Here is a 17,213-nt window from a genome sequence, read left to right on the forward strand (position 1 = left end):
ATCCAGCACAGAGAATATCAAGCATGCTTGAAAATATCGAAGCATAAAACCATTGTTCTGTCCATGGAACGCCTTAATATTTGCCTGCTATGTTGCTTAGCAACCAAAGATTTCGGTTAACAGACTACATTGCGTGGCGGAAGAATGCTATTCGTTTATTGCAAATATTATTAATAATAAATTAAATTAGTTATTGATCACTGTGTTTTATCATATTTTTTTGTCACTACATTCTTTTGTACGCCCTTACCCGTGATAAAATCACTGAAACTCACACCTTCTCATGTGTTACTGTTTTATCAAACCACAGCACTATAGAATTCGAGATTGTAAGTGGTCAAAAGGTGTTGATTAATTTTCAATAACAGCAGCTCTGCAATAGTGCAGCTGCAAATCACAGGTTTATATTAATGCACTCATTGTAATAAAATAAGATTTAAAGGTGCAATAGTATTCTTTTTCTTTCTTCTACAAATAACCTTGAGATATGTCTCATCTCATTATCTCTAGCCGCTTTATCCTTCTACAGGGTCGCAGGCAAGCCGGAGCCCATCCCAGCTGACTACGGGTGAAAGGCGGGGTACACCCTGGACAAGTCGCCAGGTCATCACAGGGCTGACACATAGACACAGACAACCATTCACACCTACGGTCAATTTAGAGTCACCAGTTAACCTAACCTGCATGTCTTTGGACTGAGGGAAACCAGAGCACCTGGAGGAAACCCACACGGACACGGGGAGAACATGCAAACTTCGCACAGAAAGGCCCTCGCCAGCCCCGGGACTCAAACCCAGGACCTTCTTGCTGTGAGGCGACAGCGCTAACCACTACACCACCGTGCCACCCCCTTGAGATATGTAACATAAAAAAAATTAAAAACATTTTAAAAACTATGGATTAAGCAAACGTGTGTAAAGTCACTGAGAAAACAGATTTGGAAAATTGAATTCTGGTCCATAAAGCTTGCCAATCATTTTATAACATGTCTACGTGTCAAGTAAGATCATGGGGGCGGAGCATTCAAATATCAGACCTACCTAAGCATTTGAGACCTAATCTTACACACAAAAAAACCCTAATCTTACCAAATACACCTTTAATAAAATGTTATTTATGGATTCATGTGTCAGGGTGCTAATATTTCTGCCTTCCAGATGGAGGATGTGACGTTTCTTGGTTACTTGGTAACAAGCTCCATTATTAATTTTTTCTGACGAACTTCAACAGAGATTGAAGGAATGACTGATTATATCTGCTATAACACAAGTGACAACAGGAACTCACTGTTTCATGGACATTGCATGTTAACGCCATAAAAAAACAGTAAACAATGACTAATCGCTGGTGCGTAAAAGGAAGAAAATACTTCGGGACGTTCTGCTGAATGAATACAATCAACTTTATGGTGGTGACGCTGTTCTTTGTAACGCTACTCCAAAACAACACCTCATCATTGATTCATTTCCTACCACTGCATGTTGTCCAGTGTTTATTCCTTATATATCAGACATTTCTGACTACATTAATGGTATTGAGCAGACGCTCTTATCCAGAGCGACATACAACCAGGGATGTAGTGGGCGTGGTACGCGGGGGTACGCCGTCCACCCACTTCTCCCGAGGTGAGATTCAAAAAAAAAATAAAAAAACTGTCATTCAATGGCCTGAGTTTATACGCTCTACAGTAAGTGACACGTGCCTTTGTGCTCATCATCAATGCCCCCCCAATCGAACGTTACGTAAAACGTAGCGACGCAAAGTAGAATGCATTCTAAACGCAGCCGAGATATTAGAATTATGTAAACGGTTGACTCCGCCATCTGTTGGTTTAATGCTTTATGATCTTTGAAGTTCTAATGCGATTTTTGCTCAGTATAGGCCTATGATTTTGAATAGCCTAATAATAACAGTAGGGTCTCTCTCTCTCTCTGTGTGTGTGTGTGTGTGTGTGATTTCCAGGCGTTCATGGTAGCAGCACCGAGAGGGCAACAGAACTGATATAATCGCCTGCCTGGTCATCCTTACGTGGATAATTTCACCACATACTGTATTATATATATGATTTGAAATTCATAATCTTTGTGGCCGGGCAGCACGGTGGTGTAGTGGTTAGCGCTGTCGCCTCACAGCAAGAAGGTCCGGGTTCGAGCCCTGGGGCCAGCGAGGGCCTTTCTGTGCGGAGTTTGCATGTTCTCCCCGTGTCCGCGTGGGTTTCCTCCGGGTGCTCCGGTTTCCCCCACAGTCCAAAGACATGCAGGTTAGGTTAACTGGTGACTCTAAATTGACCGTAGGTGTGAATGTGAGTGTGAATGGTTGTCTGTGTCTATGTGTCAGCCCTGTGATGACCTGGCGACTTGTCCAGGGTGTACTCCGCCTTTCGCCCGTAGTCAGCTGGGATAGGCTCCAGCTTGCCTGCGACCCTGTAGAAGGATAAAGCGGCTAGAGATGATGAGATGAGATGAATCTTTGTGGCCTTAGTGTTTTGTTGTACATCCAAAAATGTGAAATGACAATAAATTTAAAGAAATACTCAAGTCTTTAAGAAGGAGTGCATGGTAGGGCTTAACCCAATGGCTGCATGTCATGTATTTTGTATACGCAGGTGCCTCAATCGCGCCAGACTAAATGCTTGATTTATTCGATTGGTGCCTTTTATAATAAATTTCAGCCCATTGCTGGTTTGTATGCGATGTGAGTGAGTGACGTGACTTTTTTTGAACTTCTGGACACATGCTGTAGCTGTTGCCACGGCAGTAAGTAGGCTAGTAAAAATATCGAATTCCGAATGCAGCTCGGCTCAAATGAACATGAATCGAACATGAACAAAGGTGTTCGTGTATCATAATTTCCAATATTTTGGCTTTACGCCTGATAGTCCATGTTAAACCTATGCAAGGTTTATGCTGAGTTCCAGCAGCAGAGTGGTGCTGTCTACGACGATGCATTCGGAAGGAGAAGGCGAATTTGTTCCTCTTTAGCCATTTCGGCATATTTATTGGAGACAAAATAAACCGCGGCTTTTCGCCATAACAGTTGGGCTGTACTGACAAACACGAATGAAAATTGCACACATAAAAATGTCTGGAAAAAAGTGTCTTCTTGTGCCCTCTTGTGTTGTTAAAAGAACGTAACATTTATACAAATCATTCATACCAAACATAGGCGACCAAACAAAGGCTACCGCTTCTGACATGATATCAAATCGATGACGTCACGAATTGCGTACCCCCACTTTAAAAATCTCCACTACACCACTGCATACAACATACCTAGAGCAGCCTGGGGAGCAGTTGAGATGCCTTGCTCAAGGGCACTTCAGCCATTCCTACCAGTCTAGGGAATCAAACCAGCAACCTTTTATGCTGCGTTCATGTGCTATGGGAAGATGATATTTTCCAGTTGGGAAGTGGTATTTACCAGTGTGTTGTGTTCACATGCTTTTGTTGTTGTTGACAAATTAAAGATGGCGGACCAGATTCAGAATCAGGCCTGTTATTTGGCTAAAACAATTATAGATTGCCTTGTTCATCAGCTGCAGCAGGAATATGAGTTATCAAAAGTCAAAAAATGCTGAATATTTCCTGATCATGACAAGTAGAGATTTTCTTAACACATTGAATGCCACGCAGTTTTTGGAAATTTGGCTGTAGCCACAATGAGAGTAGCCAGTATCTAGATCATTGTTGGCGTTCTTTGGACAGCCACAGAATATTTTGTATTAGGCTATAATATACGTATTATAATAATATAATATACATAACATGACTCGTTTAAAAGGTGAGAGTCAGCTTTCCGTAGGTGAAAACCACTTCTTTCTTGGTTCATAAGCTAGTCTTGTACCGCTCGCCGCCATGTTGAAAAGGTTAAAGTTCATCTCATCTCGGCAACTCGTGTATCAAAATTTTCTACGAGTTGCCCAGTGGAAAATACCACAAGAGGGGGCGTTCATGTGTGCTTTCTATGTCGGCGTTTGGTATTTACCATACGGTAATTCCCATAGCACATGAACGCACCATTAGTCCCAAAGCTGCTTCTCTAACCATTAGGCCATGGCTCCTGCTTTATGGGGAAAAGTGGACTGGTTTTCAAATCAGCATGGACACCGAGGTGTTTCAAACCCAAACAACAACAAGACAACTTTATTAGAACTTCAGTGCCTCTTAAACTGGAGAAAGGGAAAGTGAGATAAAGGAAGGAGTGAGTGGGCTCGTGAAAGACGGTGTTGTAGCATGGCTCAGACGCCTCTATTCAAGCGGTCTCTAGTCTCTGAGAAAGTCTGCCGGAGGGAACCTGCTGCTCGGTTTCACCAATCCTTCCTCATTACGACCAGAAACCCACTCCTTCCTGCCATCACTAATTTAGTAATCACATGAAATTCAGAAGAGGGGCAATTTAATACGCTGCTTGCTCTGAGCAAGATTTAACGCTGGAGTATTTCATCACTGCGAGCAAGCCACTTTAACTAATTTATCTTGCGCTTTCCTGTGGGGCAGTATACAAAAGCAATTTGCTCATGGCATAAAACAAGAGACAAATTGCTTACTAATCTAGGTCTTCAACTGCTTAATGTCTCGCCTTAAAAACTGGCTTGCCAGCCCTCTTTCTTTTGCATCCCTGTCTGTCAAATGGCGTGTTTCATGCCAAAATTATTTCGTGCCTTTTTTTTGTGAGGGGTCCTTTCATTCTTGGCAACGTGTAAAAAAGGATTACACGAAATCAAATCAAGCTTTTATTTCGCTTAAGTGGTGTCTATAAAGCGTGGATTTCTCCGTCGAAATCAGGAAAAAATTTCACTTATCACGCTCAGACTCCGCTGTAGATGAGTCACCTCACCTCAGTGAGTCATAAAAACTCAGTGACTAATGGACGTGCTCTTCAGGGGACGCCTGAGGCCACTGAAACACATTTACACACGTTTGTCAAAATCAGTCGAAAAATGATGTTTAAAATATTTTTATTTCTTATACGTCTGATAAAATTCCTTTAGCTCCAAAGGGCACTCACACTTCACCTGTAATCTGACATGACTTCCTTATCATACCTGGACAATTTGGCACAGCACCAGCCTCCATCATCATACTTGTTTCTGACTGAGAGAGAGAGAGAGAGAGAGAGAGAGAGTTTTAAAAAGGCACTTGAACAGATAAAAAAAATATCTATTCTGGGTCTCAAATTTGTATGCAAATCCATGAAAGATTAGCACACAGTGGTTTGAGTATTTAGAAAAAGCCCAACGCGTGCTGTGTGTGAGATTATAATCTACACAATGTCGCCCTCTAGCGGCTGAACCAGGTTTTACCTTTGAAGGTTTATAACCGAACAGCATAACGACTGAGACCTTAAGATCCTCTCTGGATAAGTAGGCCTTCTTCTCCACATCACACTGATCAAAAACCTGAGCAGAGAGACACAAACAATATTTAAAAGTATTAAACATCCCAAAATAACGTTCTACGTATCTGGCAAAACTTTGTGCAGTTTGTTTGTTGGGATAATGAAGGGACATATGTGAGTAAAACCCAACTCAAATGAAATGCCTTGCTGGTTTTCATCATTTCAAAGTGTGTAAATCAGGGCTGTCAAACATCCGGCCCGCAGGCTATATCTGGCCCGCACAAACATTCAACATAATCCGCACAATGATTCAACACGGCCCACACACAAAGATCCAACACGGCTTGCAAAGAGGTTCAACACGGCCCACACAGAGATGCAACACAACCCACACAGAGATCCAACACAGCCCGCACAAAGATCCAACACGGCCCGCACAAAGATCCAATACTACCCGCACAAAGATCCAGCACAGCCCACACAGAAATCCAATACTACCCGCACAAAGATCCAACACAGCCCGCATAGAGATTGAACACGGCCCGCACAAAGATCCAACACTACCCACACAAAGATCCAACACAACCCACACAAAGATCCAACATGGCCCACATGGAGATTGAACACGGCCTGCACAGAGATTCAACACGGCCCGCACAGAGATCCAACACAACCCACACAAAGCTCTAACACAACCCGCACAAAGATCCAACACGGCCTGCACAGAGATTCAACATGGCCTGCACAGAGATCGAACACAGCCCACACAGAGATTCAACACAGCCAGCATAGAGATTGAACACGGCCCGCACAAAGATCCAACACTACCCACACAAAGATCCAACACAACCCACACAAAGATCAAACATGGCCCACATGGAGATTGAACACGGCCTGCACAGAGATTCAACACGGCCCGCACAGAGATTCAACACAACCCACACAAAGCTCTAACACAACCCGCACAAAGATCCAACATGGCCTGCACAGAGATTCAACATGGCCTGCACAGAGATCGAACACAGCCCACACAGAGATTCAACACAGCCAGCACAGAGATTCAACACGGCCCGCACAGAGATTCAATACAGCCCGTACAGAGATCCAACATGGCCCGCACAGAGATTCAACACGGCACAAACAGAGATCGAACACAGCCCACACAGAGATCCAAGATGGCCCACACAGAGATTCAACACGGCCAGCACAGAGATTCAATGCGGCCGGCACAAAGATCCAACACGGCCTGCACAGAGATTCAATATGGCCAGCATAGAGATTCAACACAGCCCACACAGATTCAACACAGCCCGCACATAGATCTAACATAGCCCACACAGAGATTTAACACAGCCAACACAAAGATCCAACATGGCCCTCACAGAGATTCAACGCAGCCCGCACTGAGATCCAACATGGCCCCCACAGAGATCCTACGCGGCCCGCACAGAGATCCAACACGGCCCACACAGAGATCGAACAAGGCCTGCACAGAGATTCAACACAGCCAGCACAGAGATTCAACGTGGCTGACACAGAGATCCAACACAGCCTGCACAGAGATTCAAAACGGCCTGCACACAAAGATCCAACACGGCTTGCAAAGAGGTTCAACACGGCCCACACAGAGATGCAACACAACCCACACAGAGATCCAACACGGCCCACACAAAGATCCAACACGGCCCGCACAAAGATCCAATACTACCCGCACAAAGATCCAGCACAGCCCACACAGAAATCCAATACTACCCGCACAAAGATCCAACACAGCCCGCATAGAGATTGAACACGGCCCGCACAAAGATCCAACACTACCCACACAAAGATCCAACACAACCCACACAAAGATCCAACATGGCCCACATGGAGATTGAACATGGCCTGCACAGAGATTCAACACGGCCCGCACAGAGATCCAACACAACCCACACAAAGCTCTAACACAACCCGCACAAAGATCCAACACGGCCTGCACAGAGATTCAACATGGCCTGCACAGAGATCGAACACAGCCCACACAGAGATTCAACACGGCCAGCACAGAAATTCAACACGGCCCGCACAGAGATTCAATACAGCCCGTACAGAGATCCAACATGGCCCGCACAGAGATTCAACACGGCACAAACAGAGATCGAACACAGCCCACACAGAGATCCAAGATGGCCCACACAGAGATTCAACACGGCCAGCACAGAGATTCAATGTGGCCGGCACAAAGATCCAACACGGCCTGCACAGAGATTCAATATGGCCAGCATTGAGATTCAACACAGCCCGCACATAGATCTAACATAGCCCACACAGAGATTTAACACAGCCAACACAAAGATCCAACATGGCCCTCACAGAGATTCAACGCAGCCCGCACAGAGATCCAACATGGCCCCCACAGAGATCCTACGCGGCCCGCACAGAGATCCAACACGGCCCACACAGAGATCGAACAAGGCCTGCACAGAGATTCAACACAGCCAGCACAGAGATTCAACGTGGCTGACACAGAGATCCAACACAGCCTGCACAGAGATTCAAAACGGCCTGCACAGAGATTCAACAAGGCCCGCACAGAGATTCAACGTGGCTGACACAGAGATCCAACACGGCCCGCACAGAGATTCAACGCAGCCCGCAAAGAGATCCAAAACGGCCCACACAGAGATTCAACACGGCCCACACAGACATCCAACGCGGCCGGCACAAAGATTCAACACGTCAACCAAAGAGTCTCCTCCAGTCTTTGGGTCAGTCATTACCAAGAAACCCAATTAGTCATCCAACCACTATGGGGTGACAACCTCATCTCATCATCTCTAGCTGCTTTATCCTGTTCTACAGGGTCACAGGCAAGCTATCCCAGCTGACTACAGGAGAAAGATCACCAGGTCATCACAGGGCTGACACATAAACACAGACAACCATTCACACCTACAGTCAATTTAGAGTCACCAGTTAACCTAACCTGCATGTCTTTGGGGGAAACCGGAGCACCCGGAGGAAACCCACACAGACACGGGGAGAACATGCAAACTCCACACAGAAAGGCCCTCGCCGGCCACGGGGCTCGAACCCAGACCTTCTTGCTGTGAGGCAAGAGCGCTAACCACTACACCACAGGTGACATAGGGTGACAACCTATTTCAAATAAACAGCTAGTTATTCATGCTGTCAAGTGTCAATATGTTGTCAAAGAAAATGAAAGTTGATAAAGACTGGAAGCTTTCAGGTAAACTGGACAAAAGCCTGCTTGTTTTGTAAAGTTAAAAGAAAACCAATTTGTTTAGTTTGCTCACAGCTCTGCTCACTGAAAATCTCTCACACACACACATTTTACTGCTACATAGTTTTTGAATAATGAGGACAGGTAAGTTTATTACTTATACTGAATGTAAATTGTTTACTGAACCTATTTGTTAATAATTTTACTGTATATTACACGTTTAAAACGTCAAACAAAATACACTGGAATAGACTTGAATATATTGGAAATTATTGAATGAATGAAAGTTGGATTTTGAAACTAAATTGTGAAGTTTTTAGTGCCACACTGGTGATGACAAGTGAGTTTATAACCTGTTGACATATTGAATGTGAATTGTTAATTTCACTCATTTTCATGTTTTGATGTTAAAAATATCAAACAAAAAGTTGGAAAATGTACTGAATGGAATGGACTCAAATGAAATGAATGGGAATTTTACTGTTTTATGTGTTGAAGAAGAAATTTTAAGCAGAGCCCGGATAGCTCAGTCGGTAGAGCATCAGACTTTTAATCTGAGGGTCCAGGGTTCAAGTCCCTGTTCGGGCGATGTTAGTTTTTCTCTTTATTTATTTATTTAGACCCAACAAATGTAAAAAAAAAAAAAGCTGTTATGCGAACTGTAAACCCATTTATAATAACTATCAGTTTCAGGCTATTTATACTTTAGTAATGTTGATACTTCGGTATTTCAGTTACCATGGTGACGCTTCAAATTCAGTCGAGGAAATTATTAAACCAGATACTAATCAATATTGAGTTAATCATTATCTCTGTGAGTTGTATTACAGAAGCTAGCAGCGATATTACACGCTTTACCTGTTTGTTAATTAATTAACAGTTTATCTTTGCTCTCTTACCGAAACAAACCTCTTCCTGTCACCGGATGTCATTTTTCTCTCCTCATTCCTATAAAACGCAGCGCCGCGACACAGAGACATTTATAAATCACGCTACAAACCACCTGCTGACTGTTTATTTCAAAAACATGAAGGTTAAGTTTTAAACGTTTCCATGGTAACACGTACACACGCACGGGAACCTCCAACTGACGAGTGAATCTCAAATGGAAGCCTAGTAGCTACATTAGTGCACTACCTAGGGTATAAAATCACGGGGTTGAACGCACTAACATAGTGCACTTAACTTATCCAACCAGACGTCGAATGTGTTTCGTCCAATGACGTATTGACGTAAACAAAAAAAATTAAGTAAACTATGTACTTTCTTGCGAGACGTTTAATAATAATAATAATAATAATAATAATAATAATAATAATAAAATAATTTAGCTGTTAAATAAAAAAAGCTATGTTTTAATTTAAAACATAACTTTCTGTTACCACTGAAATCATTTAAAACTTTTAAACGATTTCCATGGTAACAGACATTTTATACTAGAGATAGCCTCCAACTGACACCGAATCTAAAATGGCGGTGTACTCATTACATTAGTGCACTACTTAGCGTATGAAACCCAGAGACTGTGCGCACTCCGTAGTGCCCTATGTATTCAATCATGAGCCGATTGTGATTTGTCCAGTATAAGGGCGCCTGAGTACCAGATGTGAAGTTAGCCATAAAGAAGCGTTTAACACACGAAGATAATAAGAGTCAGATTTGAAGCCCTGTTTGAGTAAATCAAAATATTTGTTTTATTTATTCACTATGTGTTTTGCTTTCAACTTTGTGTGTATTTAAAAGTCATATTTTGTTTTAAGCCGCAAAGATCTGGAACAATTTAAACATCATGCTTTAATCTATTGCATATTTTTTTAAGCATTAGAAATTGTTGTTTTAATGTATTATTTTGTTGTCATTACATTTCATTACACCTTTTTATTATACATTTTATATTCTACATTATTATTATTATTATTATTATTAGGGCAGCACGGTGGTGTAGTGGTTAGCGCTATAGCCTCCCAGCAAGAAGGTCCTGGGTTCGAGCCCCGGGGCCGGCGAGGGCCCTTCTGTGTGGAGTTTGCATGTTCTCCCCGTGTCCGCGTGGGTTTCCTCCGGGTGCTCCGGTTTCCCCCACAGTCCAAAGACATGCAGGTTAGGTTAACTGGTGACTCTAAATTGAGCGTAGGTGTGAATGTGAGTGTGAATGGTTGTCTGTGTCTATGTGTCAGCCCTGTGATGACCTGGCGACTTGTCCAGGGTGTACCCCGCCTTTCGCCCGTAGTCAGCTGGGATAGGCTCCAGCTTGCCTGCGACCCTGTAGAACAGGATAAAGCGGCTGCAGATAATGAGATGAGATGAGATGGTGGTGGTGGCACTTCAGTCTCAAGGCCTTTTAAGAGACTTTTATTTTGATATTGGTTGCTGTGTCTTTACAGTGCATTCACGGATGTTTCCTGTGAAATGTGCACTGGACTTTAAATTTGCACATGAATGATGCAGAGTAATTCAGTTCAGATTTATAGTCCGTGAAGTCTTAGCTATATATTGTACATTAGCACTATCACCTTAGTGCCATTACTTTTCATTACTACTACACTATTTTTTTCGGTTTTTGTTAAAACGGTTAATCTCCAAAAACCCCTCCTGAGTAAGTCACAATTGTTGGTTAGCTAAGTGACTGAACAATGTTATTTATTTTAAAGTTTAGAGAGTGATTAATCACTCAATAAAGTGTTTATATTGAAATGTGATAGTTAGCTTTGTTCGTGTTAGCCAGCGAGCTAACAGTAAACAGTCCGCAGCAGCTCAAAGAATCCTCCTACTCCTGTTAAAGTAAATTAATTAAATCTATATCATAATTGGTTTCTTAAAGAAGTAAAGTGCACTAAATAGGGTCTATAAGCGATTTAAACACCTGCAGTGAGACGAGAAAGGGACTGTGTTGATGAATGATCTGTCGTTTTCACATGAGTCGATTCTTTGATCCGGTTCTCTTAGGGAGTCGAGTCGCATTTCTGAAGAGTCGGATCTTTTTTCTTTTCTTTTTCTTTTCTTTTCAAGCAAGGACAAGACAAGTAAAGCTAGTGATCTGGTGTTCGTGTCAGTATACGTGTATACATACACACACACACACACACACACACACACACACACAGTGCAACCATAATAAAAATGAATCGTATCAACATAAGAGTCGGTTCAGGCTAAAGCGGATGACTCTCTTGTGTGCGACTGAATCAGCATGATGTCCAAACCTTTTAAATCTTCAGCTGCTGTAATGATCTTGTGTAGAGTGATATTAACTTTCACATTTATACATACAGTGGTGCTTGAAAGTTTGTGAACCCTTTAGAATTTTCTATATTTCTGCATAAATATGACCTAAAACATCATCAGATTTGCACACAAGTCCTAAAAGTAGATAAAGAGAACCCAGTTAAACAAATGAGACAAAAATATTATACTTGGTCATTTATTTATTGAGGAAAATGATCCAATGTTACATATCTGTGAGTGGCAAAAGTATGTGAACCTTTGCTTTCAGTATCTGGTGTGACCCCCTTGTGCAGCAATAACTGCAACTAAACGTTTGCGGTAACTGTTGATCAGTCCTGCACACCGGCTTGGAGGAATTTTAGCCCATTCCTCCATACAGAACAGCTTCAACTCTGGGATGTTGGTGGGTTTCCTCACATGAACTGCTTGTTTCAGGTCCTTCCACAACATTTCGATTGGATTAAGGTCAGGACTTTGACTTGGCCATTCCTAAACATTAACTTTATTCTTCTTTAACCATTCTTTGGTAGAACGACTTGTGTGCTTAGGGTCGTTGTCTTGCTGCATGACCCACCTTCTCTTGAGTTTCAGTTTGTGGACAGATATCCTGACATTTTCCTTTAGAATTCGCTGGTATAATTCAGAATTCATTGTTCTATCAATGATGGCAAGCCGTTCTGGCCCAGATGCAGCAAATCAGGCCCAAACCATGATACTACCACCACCATGTTTCACAGATGGGATAAGGTTTTTATGCTGGAATGCATTGTTTTCCTTTCTCCAAACATAACACTTCTCATTTAAACCAAAAAGTTATATTTTGGTCTCATCCGTCCACAAAACATTTTTCCAATAGCCTTCTGGCTTGTCCACGTGATCTTTAGCAAACTGCAGACGAGCAGCAATGTTCTTTTTGGAGAGCAGTGGCTTTCTCCTTACAACCCTGCCATGCACTCCATTGTTGTTCAGTGTTCTCCTGATGGTGGACTCATGAACATTAGCCAATGTGAGAGAGGCCTTCAGTTGCTTAGAAGTTACCCTGGGGTCCTTTGTGACCTCGCCGACTATTACACGCCTTGCTCTTGGAGTGATCTTTGTTGGTCGACCACGCCTGGGGAGGGTAACAATGGTCTTGAATTTCCTCCATTTGTACACAGTCTGTCTGACTGTGGATTGGTGGAGTCCAAACTCTTTAGAGATGGTTTTGTAACCTTTTCCAGCCTGATGAGCATCAACAACGCTTTTTCTGAGGTCCTCAGAAATCTCCTTTGTTTGTGCCACGATACACTTCCACAAACATGTGTTGTGAAGATCAGACTTTGATAGATTCCTGTTCTTTAAATAAAACAGGGTGCCCACTCACACCTGATTGTCATCCCATTGATTGAAAACACCTGACTCTAATTTCACCTTCACCTGAGACATTCAGCCAAAGTTTTTCTGGAAGAGTTTGGTGAATTGTTGTCAGTCATTTGCTTAGAGTTTGACTGTCTTATTATATCTGGGGATTTTAACTTGCATGTAGATAATCCTGAAAACACTTATACCAGAGAACTACTTGCACTTATTGACAACTTCAACCTAGTACAACATGTACAGGGGCCGACCCACTCTCGTGGTCATACCCTTGACCTCGTTATCACAAAGGGTCTTATTGTTTCTACTGCTGTTGTTGACCTGGCCTTATCTAATCATTTCTGTGTTTTCTCTGATGTTTCTATGTCCCCTCACATTCAGAACAGCTCAACGACTATGGGTAGGAGAGTTATAAACTAGAGGTCTGCACGAGAGAGAATTTTCAGTCCCGCTCCCGCATTGTGCAGTCCCACTCCCGCCAGCTCCCGCAAAGAATTATGATTTTCAGTCCCGCTCCCGCCTGTGCCTGCCATATTTTGTCCCGCTCCTGCCCGCAAATCCCGCATGATGCAGACGTTCACGTTATTTCTCACGAAAGTTCTTGTCATTGGCTTGGGGAATTAAACATGCTGAGCTTAGCTGAGCTCTCCACTGACCGATCCTTCACCTAGCGCACGTAGCGAGGGTGCACGTTGCCAGGCGGCACGCGCAGCTGAGGCTTTACAGAGATACCCAACACACCTACCAAAATCTACAGTGGATATTAAGCATATTGTACATTGCACATAGCTTATACGTCACTCCTCACATTTACATTCTAGGAAATACAAGTAGGCCTATAAGAAATTAATATAATTTAAAGACACAGCGTGATGGTGCCCCGCCCCCTACTTTGAGTGGATTTGAGCATAAATATCTACAGCTCACAACACTTATCACAACAACCAAAGGGCAGCTGATTTCCCTCTGCGTCGTACACGAGTGAGAACGACTTCCAAATGTCTGATTTCAGGACTCTTGACTTTTTAACGGTAAATGTACCTCTTTTTAAAGCAGCACTTACTTCTGAAGTACTGTGAGCTTCACTAGAGGAGCTCTGCTCTTCTGCCATGATCGGAGATCTCAAACACGGAAGAGCGGAAAGGAATCGGAAACGTACGCGAGATTAGACCACATCCGCAAATTTAGGCATCTTAAAATGTTTTTATTAATGCCAAATAAAATATCCAGCACAAATTATATATGATAGACATAAATTAATAATTCATAAATTTTATTTTAAACACGTTTTTAGTTAGCGGGACTGCAGCTTATCACCGCTCCCGCCCGCTCCCGCATTGTGCACTCACCCTCTCGCCCGTGCCCGCAATGAGCTTTCAAAATTTGTCCCGCGCCACACTGCTTTGCGTCGGGTCCTGCGGGACTCCCGCGGGAGTGCAGGGCTCTATCATAAACGACAACACGTGTTCTCTTTGAGCAAGCTGTCTCTCGGATCTCAACTAAAATGTCAGACTCTGTAGACGACTTACTGGAAATTTTTAATTTAAATATGACCCAAATTATGGATGATATTGCTCCATTCAAAATCAAAAGAGTCAATGACGAGCAGAAAGCACCATGGAAGCAATACCCAGCTGTTAAACTGCTAAAGAGAGAATGTAGGAAGACTGAAAGAAAATGGCGCAAATCTAAACTTCACATCCATTATCAAATCCATAAAGAGATGCTTTGTAAATATAATTATGAAATTGGTAAAGCAAGACAGTCTTTCTTCTCCAACATCATCAACAGGAACATGAACAATGCCCGTGTGCTATTTTCAACAGTAGAGAAGCTAACTAATCCCCCACCACAATTAGCACCTGAACTTCTCTCAGTTAATAAATGCAATGAGTTTGCATCCTTCTTCAAAGGTAAAATTGATAAAATACGGCAGAATATTGCTCATAATATATCTGTTGCAAATAACTGAAAAGCTGCAATCACCAGTGACACAGACAGACAATTTCAACACAATGCCAGAATTTTGTTTGATTGATTACGAGACTCTTGAAAAAAACTGTACAAAATCTCAGTTCTTCAACATCTGAATTGGACATTTTGCCCACCAACTTTTTTAAGTCTGTTCTTCACCTCATAATTACAGATGTGCTTCAGATCATAAATACATCCCTAGAGACTGGCATTTTTCCTGTGTCCCTGAAAAAAGCCGTTGTAAAGCCCCTACTTAAAAAGAATAATCTGGATGCTTCAGTATTAAACAACTACAGGCCAATATCAAACCTACCATCCATCGGGAAAATCCTTGAAAAAATTGTCTTCAATCAATTAACTGCCTTCTTGATATCAAACAGCTGTTTTGATAACTTTCAGTCAGGATTTCGTGCCAATCACAGCACTGAAACAGCGCTGATTAAAGTTATAAATGACATACGTCTTAATACTGATGCAGGCAAAACATCCGTCCTGGTGTTACTGGACCTCAGTGCAGCTTTTGATACTGTTTAGGGTGACCAAACGTCCGGTTTTCCCCGGACATGTCCGTTTTTCACGTCCTGTCCGGGGCGTCCGCGTTTCTTTTTAGAAAGTGGGGAAATGTCCTGTTTTTTATTACCTTTCATTGGACCATTAAATTGCCCGGCACTAGGGCACTGCGCACGGCGCTGCATGTGACGTAATCCCTGAGTCGCGTCAGTGCGGTCAGCTTTTTATAATCAGAAGACAGAGTGGCTGTCAGTACGCCAGCAACATGCCGAAGCGCAAATCCACGTTTACAGACGACTTACAAAAGAAGTTCCCCGCTTTCAGACCAGGTCGAGACAAGTGGGAAGCTTTGTGCACAGTGTGCAAAGCAGGTACATATGTCTCGGTGTCCAGTGGAGGTGCCAGGGATCTAAAATTCCACCTGGACACCGAGAAACACAAAAAAGCTGTTCGAGGCGAGAGTACCTCAAAGTCGATAACAGAGTACTTTGTGAAACCAGGGAACGAGGATGCCGTGAATGCAGCGGAGGGTGCCTGGTTATTTCACACAGTGAAACATCATAACAGTTATCGGTCTATGGACTGCACAAGTTCATTGTTGAAAAAGACCCTCCCCGATTCTGACATGGCCAAAAAGTTCAGTTGTGCCCGTACTAAGACGGAGGCAATTGTTAACGGTGTTCTGGCACCTCACTCTGTCGAATTGGCACACGAAGCGCTCAAAGATATCCCATTCTGTGGTATTAGTACTGACGGGAGTAATCACGGTGCAGTAAAAATCTTCCCCATAATTATCCAATACTTTGATTGGAAGGAGGGTGGTGTGCAGACCAAATTAATTGAGGTGAAAGATACACCAAATGAGACAGCAACCACCATCGCAAACTACCTAATGGAAACATTGGCAAAGAACAATTTGTCTTCCAAATGCACCGCATTTACTGGGGACAATTGTAACGCTAATTTTGGTGGAACCCGGCGTGACGAAGTGGGAAACAATGTATTTGCGAATTTGAAAAGATTGCTGCAAAACAAAACACTGATTGGCGTGGGTTGCCCAGCGCATATACTGAACGATTGTGTCCATCACGGGGCAGACACACTTGATGTGGACCTTGAAAATATCATTTTTAAAATATACCAGTACTTCCACATTTACACCGTGCGTACTGAGTCCCTCAAAGAGTACTGTGATTTTGCTGACATTGAGTACAGGAGGATGCTTTCACACAGCAAGACAAGGTGGCTCTCTCTGTTCCCAGGCACAGAGAGGATGCTACAGATGTTCCCTGCTTTAAAAGCATTCTTTATGTCTCAGCAAAAGCCACCCATGGTGATCAAGGCGTTTTTTGAAAACCCATTTAGTGAGATATACTTGTGGCACATGCACTCACTCATGTCCATCTTCCACAATCACATTCAAGAAATGGAAAGGGAGAATAACTCCATCATGGAGGTTAAGAAAGTATTGAACAGCATCCACAACATTCTTCTTGAACGGAAGAACAACAATTTCATGTCCCTCAAAGTTAAGGGACTGCTGGCCGAAAATCGCAGAGATGGACTTGAAGGGGGCTGTGACAAGTTCATG

General features: G+C 42.9%; 2 protein-coding genes and 1 non-coding gene across 3 annotated transcripts in view; 2 read left to right on the top strand and 1 right to left on the bottom strand.

Annotated features, from left to right (window-relative positions):
* The window catches only part of efcab11 (EF-hand calcium binding domain 11), a 137,324-nt gene extending 127,784 nt beyond the window's left edge, over positions 1 to 9,540 (bottom strand). The window contains exons 1-3 of the mRNA XM_060932787.1: positions 9,460 to 9,540; positions 5,303 to 5,398; positions 5,045 to 5,093 (exon numbers count right to left, since the gene is read on the bottom strand). Coding sequence (XP_060788770.1) covers positions 5,045 to 5,093; positions 5,303 to 5,398; positions 9,460 to 9,540 — 226 coding nt within the window. The remainder of the gene's footprint in view (positions 1 to 5,044; positions 5,094 to 5,302; positions 5,399 to 9,459) is intronic.
* trnak-uuu (transfer RNA lysine (anticodon UUU)) lies at positions 9,076 to 9,148 on the top strand. The gene has a single exon. It is a non-coding gene; the product is annotated as a tRNA-Lys (tRNA).
* Positions 9,541 to 10,964: 1,424 nt separating the features above from the next.
* Positions 10,965 to 17,213, top strand: part of tdp1 (tyrosyl-DNA phosphodiesterase 1) — a 102,780-nt gene continuing 96,531 nt past the window's right edge. The window contains exon 1 of the mRNA XM_060933732.1: positions 10,965 to 11,153. The gene's annotated coding sequence lies outside the window, so the exon portion shown is untranslated. The remainder of the gene's footprint in view (positions 11,154 to 17,213) is intronic.

This window comes from Neoarius graeffei, chromosome 11 (assembly GCF_027579695.1).
Source record: "Neoarius graeffei isolate fNeoGra1 chromosome 11, fNeoGra1.pri, whole genome shotgun sequence".
In the NCBI taxonomy this organism is placed as follows: domain Eukaryota; kingdom Metazoa; phylum Chordata; class Actinopteri; order Siluriformes; family Ariidae; genus Neoarius; species Neoarius graeffei.